The sequence below is a fragment of the Pseudopodoces humilis genome, chromosome 32 (assembly GCF_049639895.1).
Source record: "Pseudopodoces humilis isolate 2021_Gansu_Grassland_sample_001 chromosome 32, ASM4963989v1, whole genome shotgun sequence".
In the NCBI taxonomy this organism is placed as follows: domain Eukaryota; kingdom Metazoa; phylum Chordata; class Aves; order Passeriformes; family Paridae; genus Pseudopodoces; species Pseudopodoces humilis.
In genome coordinates this window covers 2,206,297-2,220,848 of record NC_142231.1, presented here as the reverse complement: position 1 = coordinate 2,220,848, position 14,552 = coordinate 2,206,297, and the positions used below count along the sequence as shown (strand labels likewise).

At 49.6% G+C, this 14,552-nt stretch overlaps 2 protein-coding genes across 3 annotated transcripts; both read left to right on the top strand.

Annotated features, from left to right (window-relative positions):
• The first annotated feature begins 703 nt into the window (after positions 1-703).
• Positions 704-4,783, top strand: LOC102108605 (keratin, type II cytoskeletal cochleal-like). Of its 2 annotated transcripts, XM_088068716.1 has the most exons (11): positions 704-1,019; positions 1,080-1,288; positions 2,065-2,279; positions 2,395-2,455; positions 2,615-2,710; positions 2,836-3,000; positions 3,108-3,233; positions 3,442-3,662; positions 4,020-4,054; positions 4,160-4,255; positions 4,331-4,783. In XM_088068716.1, exons 1-11 carry the CDS (start codon positions 704-706, stop codon positions 4,501-4,503), a joined length of 1,713 nt encoding a protein of 570 aa, XP_087924842.1. In that variant the 3' UTR covers positions 4,504-4,783. The 2 variants fall into 2 exon arrangements, with proteins under 2 accessions (XP_087924842.1, XP_005532068.1); XM_005532011.3 differs by having other exon boundaries at positions 704-1,288; positions 4,160-4,783.
• Positions 4,784-8,524: 3,741 nt separating this feature from the next.
• LOC102108779 (keratin, type II cytoskeletal 6C) lies at positions 8,525-12,725 on the top strand. Its single transcript, XM_005532012.3, has 9 exons — positions 8,525-9,112; positions 9,968-10,182; positions 10,298-10,358; positions 10,518-10,613; positions 10,739-10,903; positions 11,002-11,127; positions 11,244-11,464; positions 11,743-11,777; positions 11,885-12,725. Exons 1-9 carry the CDS (start codon positions 8,603-8,605, stop codon positions 12,157-12,159), a joined length of 1,704 nt encoding a protein of 567 aa, XP_005532069.1. The 5' UTR covers positions 8,525-8,602; the 3' UTR covers positions 12,160-12,725.
• Positions 12,726-14,552: the final 1,827 nt, after the last annotated feature.

The window sequence follows — 14,552 nt, the reverse complement described above, 5'->3', positions numbered from 1 at the left end:
GGAGGGAATTTAGTCTACAGGCAGAAGACACTCCCACCATAGTGACACCATATGCTCCAAGGAGATGCTTTTCCTCTCTAGCAGGAGAATATGCTGAGTCTCCTCAAATTTTGGTGTCATGAATTCCCATTCAGGATTGGGAAACATCTCCTGAAACTCCAAAGGCAATTTAACATATAAAAAGGGGATTAAGGGTGTGTGTGAGGAATTGTGAAAGCCATATTATAGCTGGGATTTCATCAAAACTTTGCCTTTCTGTGGAGCTTTGATAGGAAGATCTCTATCTGGAATTACTGGAAGTGACTAATGAGGGCTGGATATCCAATGAGGGGCTGCAGAAAAGGGAATTATGGACAAAATTGATTTCCAAGATGTCATAAAGATACGAGAGTCCACTTAGTCATGGAGAACTGCCTCGATGCTCTTGTTTTATTCGCCACTAGATTACAGGGTGTGTTTCTGGGCAGCCCCAAATACGGCAAAGCTCATGGAAAATCTGTCAACAGCCCCATGCTGATGAAAATACTAAATTGCTTTCCACCTTCACACCCAAGCTGTCCCAGCCCACCTGCAGCAGCAGATAAAAGGAAATGCCTGGAGCTGCTGGAGCCAGAGAAGACTCTGCAGACTTCTTTCTGCCCTCATCAACTCCATTGGTCTTTCTGCTCTCCTGGATTTTGATTCTGCTTGGAAAATAACAGCCATGTCTCGCCAATCTGTCTGCAGGAGCTTTGGAGTCGGGGGGAGAAAGGGATTTAGCTCCTGCTCTGCTGTCGGTGGTGGATTTGGAGGCAGTGGCAGCCGGAGCAAGATCAGCTACAGCTCATACTCCTCATCCCGGGGAGGAGGTGGAGGAGGACACTGCGGGGGGTTCAGCAGCCGGAGCCTCCATAGTATGGGGGGCAACAGAAGGATTGCCATGGGAGGATGTTATGGTGGTGGTGGATACGGTGGCAGGATGAGTGGCTTTGGTGGAGGAATGAGCTGTGGAGGTATGGGTGGTGGTGGAATGGGTGGTGGTGGAATGGGAATGGGTGGCTTTGGTGGTGGAATATGTGGTGGAATGGGTGGTGGGGCAGGAATGGGTGGCTTTGGTGGTGGAATGGGCAGTGGGGGAATGGGTGGAATGGGTGGCTTTGGTGGTCCAGGCATCCAACCAGTGCAAGTTGACCCCAACCTCCTGCGTCCAGTCCATGTTGAGATTGACCCCCAGATCCAGCAAGTCAAAAACCAGGAAAAGGAGCAGATCAAAACCCTGAACAACCAGTTTGCCTCCTTCATCGACAAGGTGAGAGTTTAGGACTGGGATTTTTTGGGGGTGGCATGTCAAACAATGCCATATGGCATGGTGTGGAATGGGAATTTTTTCACTTACCAACAGCTGTTGGAATTGTCAAACCAATGCCTAAGCATCAAGTTGTAATTAGTTAGATTTTATTAAGTAGCACCAACCAATAGGGGAGGTTTTCTGCTAATGTAATATTAAAGAGAACATCTGCAGGGTATTCTGGGGATTTTCTTGCCAAGACATTTCTGCAGTCTCATTTTGGGTGATTCAGGGCAAAGTCATCATTGTAAATTTAATCGTCCTGAGTTCTCATTGATGGGATTTTCTTTTTGATGAGACTTTCTTCTCAAAACCTGATTTTAGAAACTCCAAAGCATTAAACCTCTTTCCAATACTCTTGGACAGTTTTCATTTCACATAGAAGATAAAGAAATAGAGAATCACTCCCAAGAGAATGCATGGGCAGTTAAGGAATAAGAAATTCATATTTCTAGACTTCAGTGATGGAAAGATGAAGGCAAAGTCCAACCCTAATGCTATAGAAAATTGGGATGATGGTTTCTACTGTCAACATCTCTGTCCCCAAGGGAGAAGTTTAGAATGACTCAAAACTTAATTGGCTAATAATAAATAAATTAAATGATGCTTCTCATGCATTTCAGGAGCTTGAATGCCTGAATGAGACATAGAAGGGGAGTGATTCCCTGGGCTCTCAAATCACCTAGGAGTGGGATGTCTCTCTGGCAAATGTTTCACACACCCTTTGTTGGCTTTAGGTCCGATTCCTGGAGCAGCAGAACAAGGTGCTCTCCACCAAGTGGGAGCTGCTTCAGCAGCAAGGACCATCAGGGCCAAGGAAGAATCTGGATGTGATCTTTGAGAATTACATCCAGAACCTGCGGAGGCAGCTGGAATCAATTGTGGCGCAGCGGGCCCAGCTGGAGTCAGAGCTGCAGAACATGCGGCAGTATGTGGAGGAGTTCAAAACCAAGTGAGTGTGGGGACAGACAGGAGGGACCAGCCGGGAGAGCGGAGCTGGTGTGGAGGCCCTCTGGGTGGAGTGACCAGGGGTCTCAGAGTCTCACCTTGTCCTGTCCCCACCACAGGTATGAGGAGGAGATCAACCGTCGCACGGCTGCTGAGAATGAGTTTGTGGTGCTGAAGAAGGTGAGTCTGGGGGCACCACCAGGGATAGGGTGAGGGGGGACAGGAGGTAAAGACATGGGAAGGACTCAGCTCCAAGATGGGCAGATCCCAAGAGGAAGAGCCAACAGTTCTTGTGTGATGAGAGGAAGCCGTGGTCTAATTCTGAGATCTTTCCTTTAGGACGTGGACTGTGCCTACATGACCAAAGTTGAGCTGGAAGCCAAGGTGGGAGCTTTGACAGATGAAATCAACTTCCTGAGGTGCATCTACGAGGAGGTAGGATCTCTCTTTCTTCTGAGGGGGCTGGAGTTGCAATGTGGAGGCTAAACATCAAGGCTGGATGGGGTGCCTGGGTGGATTCAGGCTTGAGATGGTGCCTCTGACTCATGTCTTGGTTGCAGGAGTTGTCTCAGATGCAGACAATCAGCCGGGACCTGTCCGTGGTGGTGTCCATGGACAACAACCGGCATCTGGACCTGGAGAGCATCATCGAAGAAGTCCGGCGCCAGTACGAGCAGATAGCCCAGAGCAGCCGGGCTGAGGCCGAGGCCTGGTACCAGAGCCGGGTGAGTTGGGAAGGGGTTGAGGCTCCTGGGACATTCCCCGCTGTTTGAACCATCTGTGTTTTTGGCCATTGTGTCCCTGATGGATGTCTTTATCCCCACATCTCCAGTACGAAGAACTCCAGAACACTGCTGGAAAGCATGGCGACAGCCTCCGCAACACCAAGATGGAGATCCAGGAGTTGTCCAGGAATGTCCAGAGGCTGCGGGCTGAAATTGAGAATGTGAAGAAGCAGGTAAGGGACCATCAGCACCTTGTTGGGTTACAGCTATGTGCTGGGTCAGGATGGGGCTGGGTGGTGAAAGGGAAAGCAGTCATGAAAATTCACGCCCTTTGGAGGAGATGGATTATTTTTGTCTGTTTTCCCTCCAGTTTGTGCCATGAGAATGCTCCAGTAGAGGGTGGGCAGAAGGGATCTTACACACTGGCTTTCTCTTCCTCAGAACCAGCAGCTGCAGGCAGCCATTGCTGAGGCTGAGGAGAGAGGGGAGATGGCCATCAAAGATGCCAGGAGGAAGCTGGAGGAGTTGGAGAGTGCCCTTAACAAGGACAAGGAGGAGCTGGCTCGCCTCCTGAAGGAGTACCAGGAGCTGCTAAACACCAAAATTGCACTGGATGTTGAGATTGCCATGTACAGGAAGCTGCTGGAGGGGGAGGAGAACAGGTACTTAATTGGCATCTATTTGACTAAATTCTTGACATGTTATAAAATGTGTGGGCAAAACCCTTAAATCCACACTAAATATTGATTTTGTGTCATTCATACTCTGATTCCCAAGTATATATTAATTATATTAAGCATAAACTTACTTAAGTGGGTTTTCCATCTTAAAAGAATATGAAGGTAAAGGTTACTCATTTCTTTAAATAATAATTGCAGAATTCTGAAATAAATATTGAATAAGTTGCTATTTTTTTTTAAGAATAATTGAGAAATATAAACTTGTACAAAAAAGGGAAATTCTCAGATGAAGAGCAGCACACTTCTAAGAGGAATAACTGGTCCTATTTTCCCTCACAGGCTGTGCAATGACAGCATGTCCAACGTCAATGTCTGTAAGTATCTGCCCTGAAGTCCTTCAGAAAAAGATTCAGACTGTTTTCTTCAGAGACAGAGCCTGAGACTGGGTAATGGAAACATAACCTGTGCTTCTCTTCCAGCTGTGGTGGGGAGGACGACTGTCTCTGGAGGCAGAGGAGGCATGGGAGGAGGATTCGGAGGCAGCGGCATGGGAGGAGGATTTGGAGGCGGCAGCTGTGGAATGGGAGGAGGATTTGGAGGCGGCAGCAGCATGGGAGGAGGAATGGGAGGAGGCGGCATCTGCGGAGGAGGCAGCAGCTTTGGAGGAGGCAGCATGGGTGGCAGCTGTGGGATGGGGGGAGGAATGTATGGTGGGGGCTTCTCCTCTGGAAGCGGAAGGATGTGTGGCTCTGGTGGGGCATCCTCCTCCGTGCGGAGATGCGTCACTACCACCTCGGTGAAATCTTCGGGAGTGAGATTCTGAGCCCCGAAGATTGACAAGGAAAGAAGCACCTCCTCTCTCCTCCTGACAGCAGCCCAGCCTCCTGAAGCCCAGCTCCGTTGTCCTGCAATGGGATGAACTGTGTCCCTTCCACCCAGCTCATCCCAGCTCCTGGTCCCACCCGGGGGTTTGGTGGTGATGCTGTGGGTGTCTTGGCACCAGGAGCTGCCTGGCAGGAGGGGCTGCTCTGCCTTCCTTGCTGTGTTGTACATTTCTTGTGGCAAATGTGTATAAAACTCCTCTTCCCCCCTCTTCCCTCCTCTTCTGTATCCCCGCCTCCCTTCCTCTATGTGTGCGTCATGCCCTCCCCTGGGATGTTGCCATTCCCAATAAATTGCAGAGAACATTCACAACGTTGTTGTGTCACTGCTTCGGGAGCCACTCCGGGTAGGGTGGTTTGTGCTTTGTGGAAGCAGCTTGTTGGCAAGCTGGGGGTCATTCTTTGCTTCATGTGTTGTTCCTGTGCTTTGATGGAGCCAAACAGGTGGGGATGGACCAAGGCAGGTGTCACAACTCAAGTGATGAGTAACTTACTTGAAGACACAAGTCCATGTGGTGGGTGCTGGATGCTCTGTTCACACAATGCTCAGTAACTCTGAGTCATCAGAAGACCAAACCAAGAAATACAGGAGCCTGCTCAATTTTTAGGCATCTCCTGACATAGTGAATCACCCAGTTCATTCCTGGAATCCTGTGGAGCTATTCCCACAGAAGATTTCTGTAATTCTTTGGTCTGGAAACCTCCAGCACAAAAGGGTCCAGTTTCTTCCCAGTCATTGAGCTAATACAGGCTGCCCTGTCCCAGTTTTTTGGGCTCAGCTTTAGGCACACAAAGGCACTCAGTGGCTCAGTGCCCACATCACATCTCTCTCCAGACGTGACAACACTTCAATTCTTGAAGCTCTAGGAAAGGGACTTTCTCAATCCCTCTCGGGTTTTGGAAGCTCTGCAAAGGGTCTGCTGAAACCCATGTCCTGGGATTTAGGCAGGAACCTTCCCAGTGCCTTGTGGCCAGACCAGTAGAGACCCACAGGGGCTGATGGATGATGAGAATCAGCAGCAGCAGGTGGGAGCTGACATTGAATCAGTCTCATCTGAGTTAAGCTGCCTCCAAATGGTCTTTGGATTGTGATGAGGGGATGGCTGGGTTGGAGTCCCTTGGGTGGGAGAGCTGGTGAACATGGATAACAATGGTCCATGATGTTGGTTAAGTACCTGCCTCTGGTGCACACCTGGGCTGTGGGATGGCCAGGTGGGATGCACAGCTCAGCACCCAAAGAGAAGGGGGAACATTGAAGAGCCATGTGCCATCTTTGACATAATGGGCTGGGAAGGTGTGATTCATCCCCATCCATGAGCTCAGGTACCATCCTCTCCCTGAGAAGTCAATTAATTCCCCAGTGGCTCATCCATGCTCCAAAAGCAGGAGGGAGAGATTTGGAGGAGCTCAGGAGGGGGTTTGGGAAAGGAGTCTGGAGTGTTTGATCTGAGCTATGCTGTGGTTCCTTCACCACCCAGAGAGATCAAAGAGGCAGAAAACGCTGTAAGTGGTGGTTCAGGAGTCCCACAACAGCCTCTGGGAGTTGCTGATGCTCTCAGAGTGGATCAGGAAGCTGAGGAAGAGGTCCAGGAAAGGCAGAGGGCTCTTAGAAAAGGGAGCTCTCCTTGTTTTGAAGGGTGTTGGAACTGGGATTGTGGCTGGGTTTGGCCCAAATAAAGATGCTGAGTAGGCAATGCCTGTGCAAAGCTGGTGTTGTGCCAGGAGCACTTTGAGGTTTGGCTTGGGGCAAGAGTCACCTATTTTGGTGCTTAATCACCTGTTTCGGTGTTTAATTTTAAGAGCCTGTTTTTTCTAAACTTTACAACGAACTTTACATGGCGTTGTAGCGCTGGTGTGAAGAGTCATTGCGACACCTCCTCTGTGCTCTTGGCTGGGTCAGATGCGAAGCCAGAGCCTGGCTTGGTCTCCATCCACGTTTTCTGCCGAGCTCACATTTTCCCTGGTGTTGATGATTCTGCTGTGCGCAGCTCCTTGCGCAAGAGATCTGAGGGCACGGCTGGAACCCAACTGCCTGTTGAGTCTTACCTGAAGGAGGCTCAGGTGACTCCAGGCTTGAAATAATCTGCACATCTTGTCTGAAGACGTCAGAGTGACTCAATCTGAGCGTCTTATCTGCAGCAGCTGAGTGTGGTCAGCACCCAGGCATCTGGCTGACTTTGCAGATCTTCCTCCTCCTTATGGAACCTCCTTGTGGGATGTTCAACCTCCTCATGGGATGTTCCAGTGAAGTCCTGGTGCCTTCATACCATGGGTTTGGCAGTTGGGAGAGAGGCCAGGAGAAGGGACAGCCTGTTTTCTCCACCTAAACCCAAGCCACTCTACAGCCCCCTGGGCTGCTCATCATGAGCAAGTGTGCTGGGCTGCAGGATGGTCTGGAGAGCTTAAATCTCCGTCTAGGAGATGACCATGGAGAAACTGCCCATCTTGATTGCAGCTGCTTTTAGAAGGGGAGGTGTCCCCTCCATGCTGTGGGGATCCTGTCCATTCTCCAGCCGCATGAACACATACCTAGATCACCCTTAGCCAACCATGACTTGTATCCCTAAAGGGTGGGATAGCCCTTCGCCTATGGACTGTTTAGTCCATTAATGGTGGGATAATCCTTGGCCAGCTGTTGTGTCCTTCAATTGCCTAATAACTGTTGCCAACTGTTGAGCCCCTAAGGGTAGGATAATCTTGGCCAACAGTTGAATCCCCATCAAGGGTAACATCCTCCCCTCTCTCCCATTCCACGCAGTCTGTGGCTCCAGAAATCTCATCCCAGTGACAATCAATGACATTCATATTTCTGATTTCTCCAGTGGCTTTTAGAAGTGTTTTCCTGGGCTGGTTTTCCAAAGTGATTGCTGTATCTATGGCTACCAGCTGATTCCTAGGGATGCTTTCAAACCACATTTGCCTGGCCAAATCTCCTGTGTGACCACGAAAACTCAACACATGCAGTTGGAAAGCTTAAAGACAGGGTATTTTTTGACTGTTGAAGTGCTTTGAAATATATATATTTCCCTTGACTTTTTAAAATGATTTTTAGGAAATAAGAATGAAGGAAATGTTAGTGTTTTTTTACCAAGAAAATTAATAAATGTAACTAAAATATTTATTTGATTAGTGAGGCTCAGAAGGCACCTGTAAGATGTCCTTCATGTGAGTGTCCAAATCCATTGCTGGGGAGCTTGTGCATGAAATTAAACATTATTGTCAGTCATCATTACAACATCTACTGCCTGGAGCGTCCTTTCTGGCTTGACAACCCCTGTGGCCATTGGAAAAGCAAAAGTTGAATATCCTTGTTCTCTTGTTCTGGTGCTCAGAATCCCAGGACATTGTTGTCTCAGAATTTGTGGGACTGGGACACATTTTGGAGAGAAAAATCCCACCTGATGCTCTTAGGAAGGAACTAAGTAGCTCCTTTACAGGTAAAACAGAAATGCTGACCCCTGTTAAATGTTAGTGATGCGGCATTTTTCCACTTGGAAAGCCATTGGGAATTTTCTGCTTAACAAGGAGATTTGGGGTGTGCTTGGCAGAATTGTGAAAGTCTCATTCTGTGTGGGTTTCACCAGAATCCTTGCCTGGTGTGGAGTGTCAGGCAAAAAATCTGGAGTCAGACAACCTGTGAAGTTGTTAGGAGCAGGCAGGGAAATGGGAGGAGGGAAGAACATGACAACATCATTGTAAAACATATTTTTCCAGATGACATAAAGATATGGGAGTCCACTTACTCACAGAGACCTGCCTCAGTGCTCCTGGTTTTCCTTCTGCACGGTGAAGCGGATTTCTGGGTGGAGTCACCAATTTGGCAAAAATCTGTTAACCGCACCAAGCTGATGAAGACAATAAATTTGTTTCCTCTTCACGCCCAAGTTGTCCCAGCCCACCTCCAGGAGCAGATAAAAGGGAATGCCTGGAGCTGCTGGAGCCAGAGAAGACTCTGAGCACTTCTCTCTGCCCTCAGCACCAGCTCAGCTCTGTTGATTTCCTCATCTTCCCCAGTTTTGGCTCTTTTGAGGAGAATCAGTCATGTCTCGTCAGTCTGCCTGCAGGAGCTTCGGAGTTGGGAGCAAAAGGGGATTCAGCTCCTGCTCTGCTGTTGGTGGTGGCTTTGGAGGCAGTGGTCGGAGCAGGATCAGCTACAGCTCATTCTCTGCATCCAGGGGGATTGGAGGTGGCAGTGGACACTGTGGAGGATTCAGCAGCCGGAGCCTCCACAACATGGGGGGCAGCACAAGGATTTCCATGGGCAGCTCTTATGGCAGTGGCTACGGATGTAGAATTGGTGGCTTTGGTGGAGGATTTCCAGGAGGATTTGGGGGCATTGGAGGAGGTGTCATTGGTGGAGGAATGGGCGGCTTTGGTGGCCCTGTCAGAGGTGGCCCTGGGTTCCCTGGAGGTATCCAACCAGTGCAGGTGGACCCGACCCTCTTGCGGCCAGTCCACGTTGACATTGACCCTCAGATCCAGCAAGTGAAATGCCAGGAGAAGGAGCAGATCAAGACTCTGAACAACCAGTTTGCCTCCTTCATTGACAAGGTGAGAGGTTAGAGCTGGATTTGCTTGGGAATGGGAAAACTGCAGAAATTCCTTGTGCTCTGAAGAGGGAATTATTGTCCTTCTCGGTTCAGTATTGGGCTGTGATTGTCTCCATTGGGTTCCATCTGGTTTCCTCCTGAGGAAGTGACAAAATTTAGCATCCACAGAGAAAATGAACAATTTTCTCCAGGTTTGGTGGAAGCACGTTGGTTTTCTCTCCAGTGAAGACAGGCCAAAGGGATGGGGACATACTCAGTGATTCAAGTGTTTAAGTCTGTCCTTTTTCTGGAATAATTTTTTCTCAAGGGACGTAAAATCTAGGAATAAGATTTTAAAAATTCCCAACCATTTCTTGTTTCAGTTTAAGTGCAGATGAGTTCCCTTTAAATTATCTGAACTGGGATAATGTTGGTTATAAGTGTGCTCCATGTTTTTTAAATATATGATATGTATATGGTATAATTTCTGTTTCTGATAAGAGGAATATTCTTGAATATAGAGACTAATGGGATTTCATTCACTGGAAGGTCAAAAAGGACCTGATGCTCCTGAAAATTAATGCCAAAAATCCTGTCTGGTGTTGGAAATAATTTGTAAGATTAGAATGGAAGCATTTCAACAGCTACACACATCCCACCCCTCCCCCCCATCAAAAAAAACCCCAAAACAACAGAAATACAGGAGGAGAAAATAGAAGGAATTTAAGGATAATAGTGAAGACATGGAGAAAAAATGGAAACAATGGTCCTGTTAAGGTTTTGGGGAATGATTCCCATGGCCTTCCAAAGCTCCAGGAGTTTTAAGCAGTGGGATGTCTCTCTGGCAAATGTTTCACACACCCTTTGTTGGCTTTAGGTCCGATTCCTGGAGCAGCAGAACAAGGTGCTCTCCACCAAGTGGGAGCTGCTTCAGCAGCAAGGACCATCAGGGCCAAGGAAGAATCTGGATGTGATCTTTGAGAATTACATCCAGAACCTGCGGAGGCAGCTGGAATCTCTGCTGGGGCAGCGGGCCCAGCTGGAGTCAGAGCTGCAGAACATGCGGCAGTATGTGGAGGAGTTCAAAACCAAGTGAGTGTGGGGACAGACAGGAGGGACCAGCCGGGAGAGCGGAGCTGGTGTGGAGGCCCTCTGGGTGGAGTGACCAGGGGTCTCAGAGTCTCACCTTGTCCTGTCCCCACCACAGGTATGAGGAGGAGATCAACCGTCGCACGGCTGCTGAGAATGAGTTTGTGGTGCTGAAGAAGGTGAGTCTGGGGGCACCACCAGGGATAGGGTGAGGGGGGACAGGAGGTAAAGACATGGGAAGGACTCAGCTCCAAGATGGGCAGACCCCAAGAGGAAGAGCCAACAGTTCTTGTGTGATGAGAGGAAGCCGTGGTCTAATTCTGAGATCTTTCCTTTAGGACGTGGACTGTGCCTACATGACCAAAGTTGAGCTGGAAGCCAAGGTGGGAGCTTTGACAGATGAAATCAACTTCCTGAGGTGCATCTACGAGGAGGTAGGATCTCTCTTTCTTCTGAGGGGGCTGGAGTTGCAATGTGGAGGCTAAACATCAAGGCTGGATGGGGTGCCTGGGTGGATTCAGGCTTGAGATGGTGCCTCTGACTCATGTCTTGGTTGCAGGAGTTGTCTCAGATGCAGACAATCAGCCGGGACCTGTCCGTGGTGGTGTCCATGGACAACAACCGGCATCTGGACCTGGACAGCATCATCGAGGAAGTCCGGCGCCAGTACGAGCAGATAGCCCAGAACAGCCGGGCTGAGGCCGAGGCCTGGTACCAGAGCCGGGTGAGTTGGGAAGGGGTTGAGGCACCTGGGGCATAGAAAACACCTGAGTTTTTGGCCAGTTGTGTCCCTGATGGATGTCTTTGTTCCCATAACTACAGTATGAAGAGCTCCAGAGCACAGCTGGCCGGCACGGGGACAGCCTCCGCAACACCAAGATGGAGATCCAGGAGTTGTCCAGGAATGTCCAGAGGCTGCGGACAGAGATTGAGAATGTGAAGAAGCAGGTGGGGTTCGCCAATGTCTCACAGGTTCCTCCTGTTTCCCCTCCAGTTTGTGCCATGAGGAGGCTCCAGTAGAGGGTGGGCAGAGGGAATTAAGAAATTTATTTTTTTCTGCACAGAACCATCATCTGCAGTCAGCCATTGCTGAGGCTGAGGAGAGAGGGGAGATGGCCATCAAGGATGCCAGGAGGAAGCTGGAAGAGCTGGAATGTGCTCTGAGCAAGGACAAGGAGGATCTGGCTCGCCTCCTGAAGGAGTACCAGGAGCTGCTGAACATCAAGATTGCACTGGATGTTGAGATTGCCATGTACAGGAAGCTGCTGGAGGGGGAGGAGAACAGGTGACACCTCCCACCATTGGCTGTGCGAGGGTTCTGTCCCCCCTTGGGTCACATTCATCTTAATCATCCCTTGCAATACATTTAACAGTGAAATCTGATTACTTTCCTTTTTTCCTCCAAATTTTGAAGCCCAAAACAGAAACATGGTCCCCATGGGGAATACTTCTCAGGGGGCTTGATTGATCTTATATGAAACAGGATATAAAAGGAATTTTTGGGGAAGCATTTTGCTTCCAACTGTATATAGATTTACAACTGATATTCCTCTCCCTACACAGGCTCTGCTTAGAGAACCCATCCAACGTAAATGTCTGTAAGTATTCTCACATTGTTTTCTCTGCAGAATTACCTTTATCCTTGGTTTTGTGAAGATTCCCGGGATGTTGTCTGGTGTTCAATGAGCCTCTTCCTCTCTTCCAGCTGTGGTGGGCAGAAGCACCATGTGCGGAGGCAGATCTGGCAGCTTTGGAGCCAGCAATGGCCTGGGTGGAGGAGGAGTGTGCACGGTTGGCAGTGGGAATGTCATTGGTGGCAGCTGTGTTGTGGGAGGAGGGATCCTCAGTGGTGGCTTCTCCTCTGGGAGCGGGAGGATGTGCAGCACTGCAGGCGGTAACTTCATGGCCAGTGGGGGCTCCTCCTCTGTGCGGAGATGCATCACCACCACAACGGTCAAATCCTCTGGGGTCAAATACTGAGCCCTCACCTCCATCCTCTCAGGGAAAGCAGCACCTTCCTCTTCCTCCCACCAGCAGCACAGCCCCTTCCATCCCCATCCGTATGCAGGAGGCAACAAACTGTTTCTGGGGGAAATGTCCCCCAAAGTGAGATTGAAAACGAGACACATCCCTCTGGCCCAGCCTGAGCCTCACTGAGCCCCTCTGGGGTGCAACATCTCCCTCATGGGTCCCTGGCACTGCAGAGCTCCCCAGGGCTGCTGCACCAGCGGAGGAGGAGCCTGTGGAAAACTGCTCTTTCCTGTCACTTTTTAAGGCTCGTGTTTCCCCCCACATCCCCCATGGGTCCCCAGCATCCTGCTCCAGATATGTCAGGAGCCCACATGAACAGAAGGAAGGGGATGATGTCCCTGTCAAATTTAGGAGTGAGAAACAGGTCTCTGGAGTTGCCCACCTTCACCAGGTGGAGTAATTTGGCAGCTTTAATGTTTTATGGATCCTTTTCCCTCCTCTCCTTCCTGCCTGGAGCATGTGGCCCTGTTGCCCCCTCTGTCGTGTGAATCAGCTGCTTCCTGCCAGTGCCCTGGCCCCAGAGTCCTTCAGTACCAATAAACTGCAGAGAGATGAAGATAATTTTTTGTTTTCTCATCACTCAATGTTCCTCAGGGGAGGGGAAACACGGGTCTGCCCTGGATTAGGGTGATTGCAGGACAAACACAGATAGAACAGAGAAAGAATTGAGAGTAGCCCTGGGAGAAGGACTTGGGAGTGCTGGTGGGTGAGAGCTGGACCTGTCCAGAGACCCCTGAGCCTGGGCTGAGCCTTCAACATAAGCAGCAGCAGGGTTCTGTCCTGCTCAGGTGAGACCCTACCTGCAGAGCTACTCCAGCTCTGGGGCCCAGCATAGGGAGAACGTGGAGGTACTGAAGAGAGTTCAGAGGAGGCCATGGAGCTGCTCCAAGGGCTGGAGCTCTTCTGGGGCCAGGGTGGATGATCTGGGGGTGTTCACCTGGAGAGAAGGGAAAGGAGACCTTTGAGCCCCTTCTGAGGGTCTCCAGGAGAGCTGGAGAGGGACTTGGAAAGGTAGTGATGGGACAAGAGGTGATGGCTTTGAAATGGAAAAGAGGAGAGTTAAATGGGATGTTGGGAAGAAATTCCTCCCTATTAGACTGGTGAGGCATTGGAATGGATTTTCTTGAGATGGCCTCATCCCTGGAAGTGTCCAAGGCCAGGCTGGACTGGGCTTGGAGCAACCTGGGATAGCAGAAAATGCTCTTGCTTATAGCAGAGGGTGGAATGGGATGAGCTTTAAGATTCTGTCCAACCCAAAGCCTTCCCAACCCTATTTTGAGCTGATTTAGATGATCTTGTGGGAATGACAAAGTCTTTCCTGAGCATCACCCTGAGAACTAGGATTCCCATTGAGGGTTTGGGTTGGCTGGAGGTGGGCGGGAGCTTGGGGCAACCTGGTCTAATGGAAGGTGTCCCTCCCCTGGGAAGGGGTGGAACTGGATGGGCTTTAGGATTCCTTCCCACGTTCTGTGATCATCTCATTCCAACTCCTGCCATGGAGGAGTCTCCAGTGGGTGGCTGGAGCCAAGGTGAGGAGGATAAATCTTCCCAGGGCTGGCACTAGGATGAGCAGCACCCTCTGCCTGTCTGGCTGGGCTCTTACACCAGCTCCTCATCTGTGAGAGGTGGGAAGGTCTGACAACTCTGAGTGGACACAAATTACTTACAAAGGAAAAAATTCCAGCATGAAGGAATAAGCCAGAGCCCAGAACCTGCCATCAGAGCTCCAGGTTTCCCAGCCAGATTAGTCATTAGCTGTCTCCAAATTACATCCCGTTGCAACCAAATTAATTTGATTAATACTTGACTGGATTCTTCTGTAGCTCTGGGAGGAGCAAGCGGTGAATCAGCCCTGACTTCTCTGCAGTGTGTGTGTTATGGGGGGGTGGGACCAGATGGGATTTAAGGTCCTTTCCAACTTCAACCATTTCATGATTCTATGATTGATCTGGTGCAGATATAATATGGAAATGGAGATCAATATTGTAAAGTCCTTGCCACCTAAATGAGCAAAATAAGGAAGAAATGATTGTTTATATTTGAACCAGTGTTACTTTTCTGCTGGTTTTCTTATTTACCCCCAAAGTTCCTTCCAGTTCACCCTTCTGACTTCTAAATGATGTTTACACCAGGCTGCAATGTGTCTTATCCTCCTGTTTGAGTCAAAATGACATTTCTGACTCTAAAATTCATAGGTTGGGATGGGAAAGACCAAAAAGTCATGGCCCTCATCCCAGGGAAGAGTCTGAAATCATCTTCTTCATCCCAGGGAAGAGTCCAGGGACAGGTTTGGACCCAGGTGGTTCAAAGCCCCCGAGTGTCCTGGGAACACCCTCGGGATG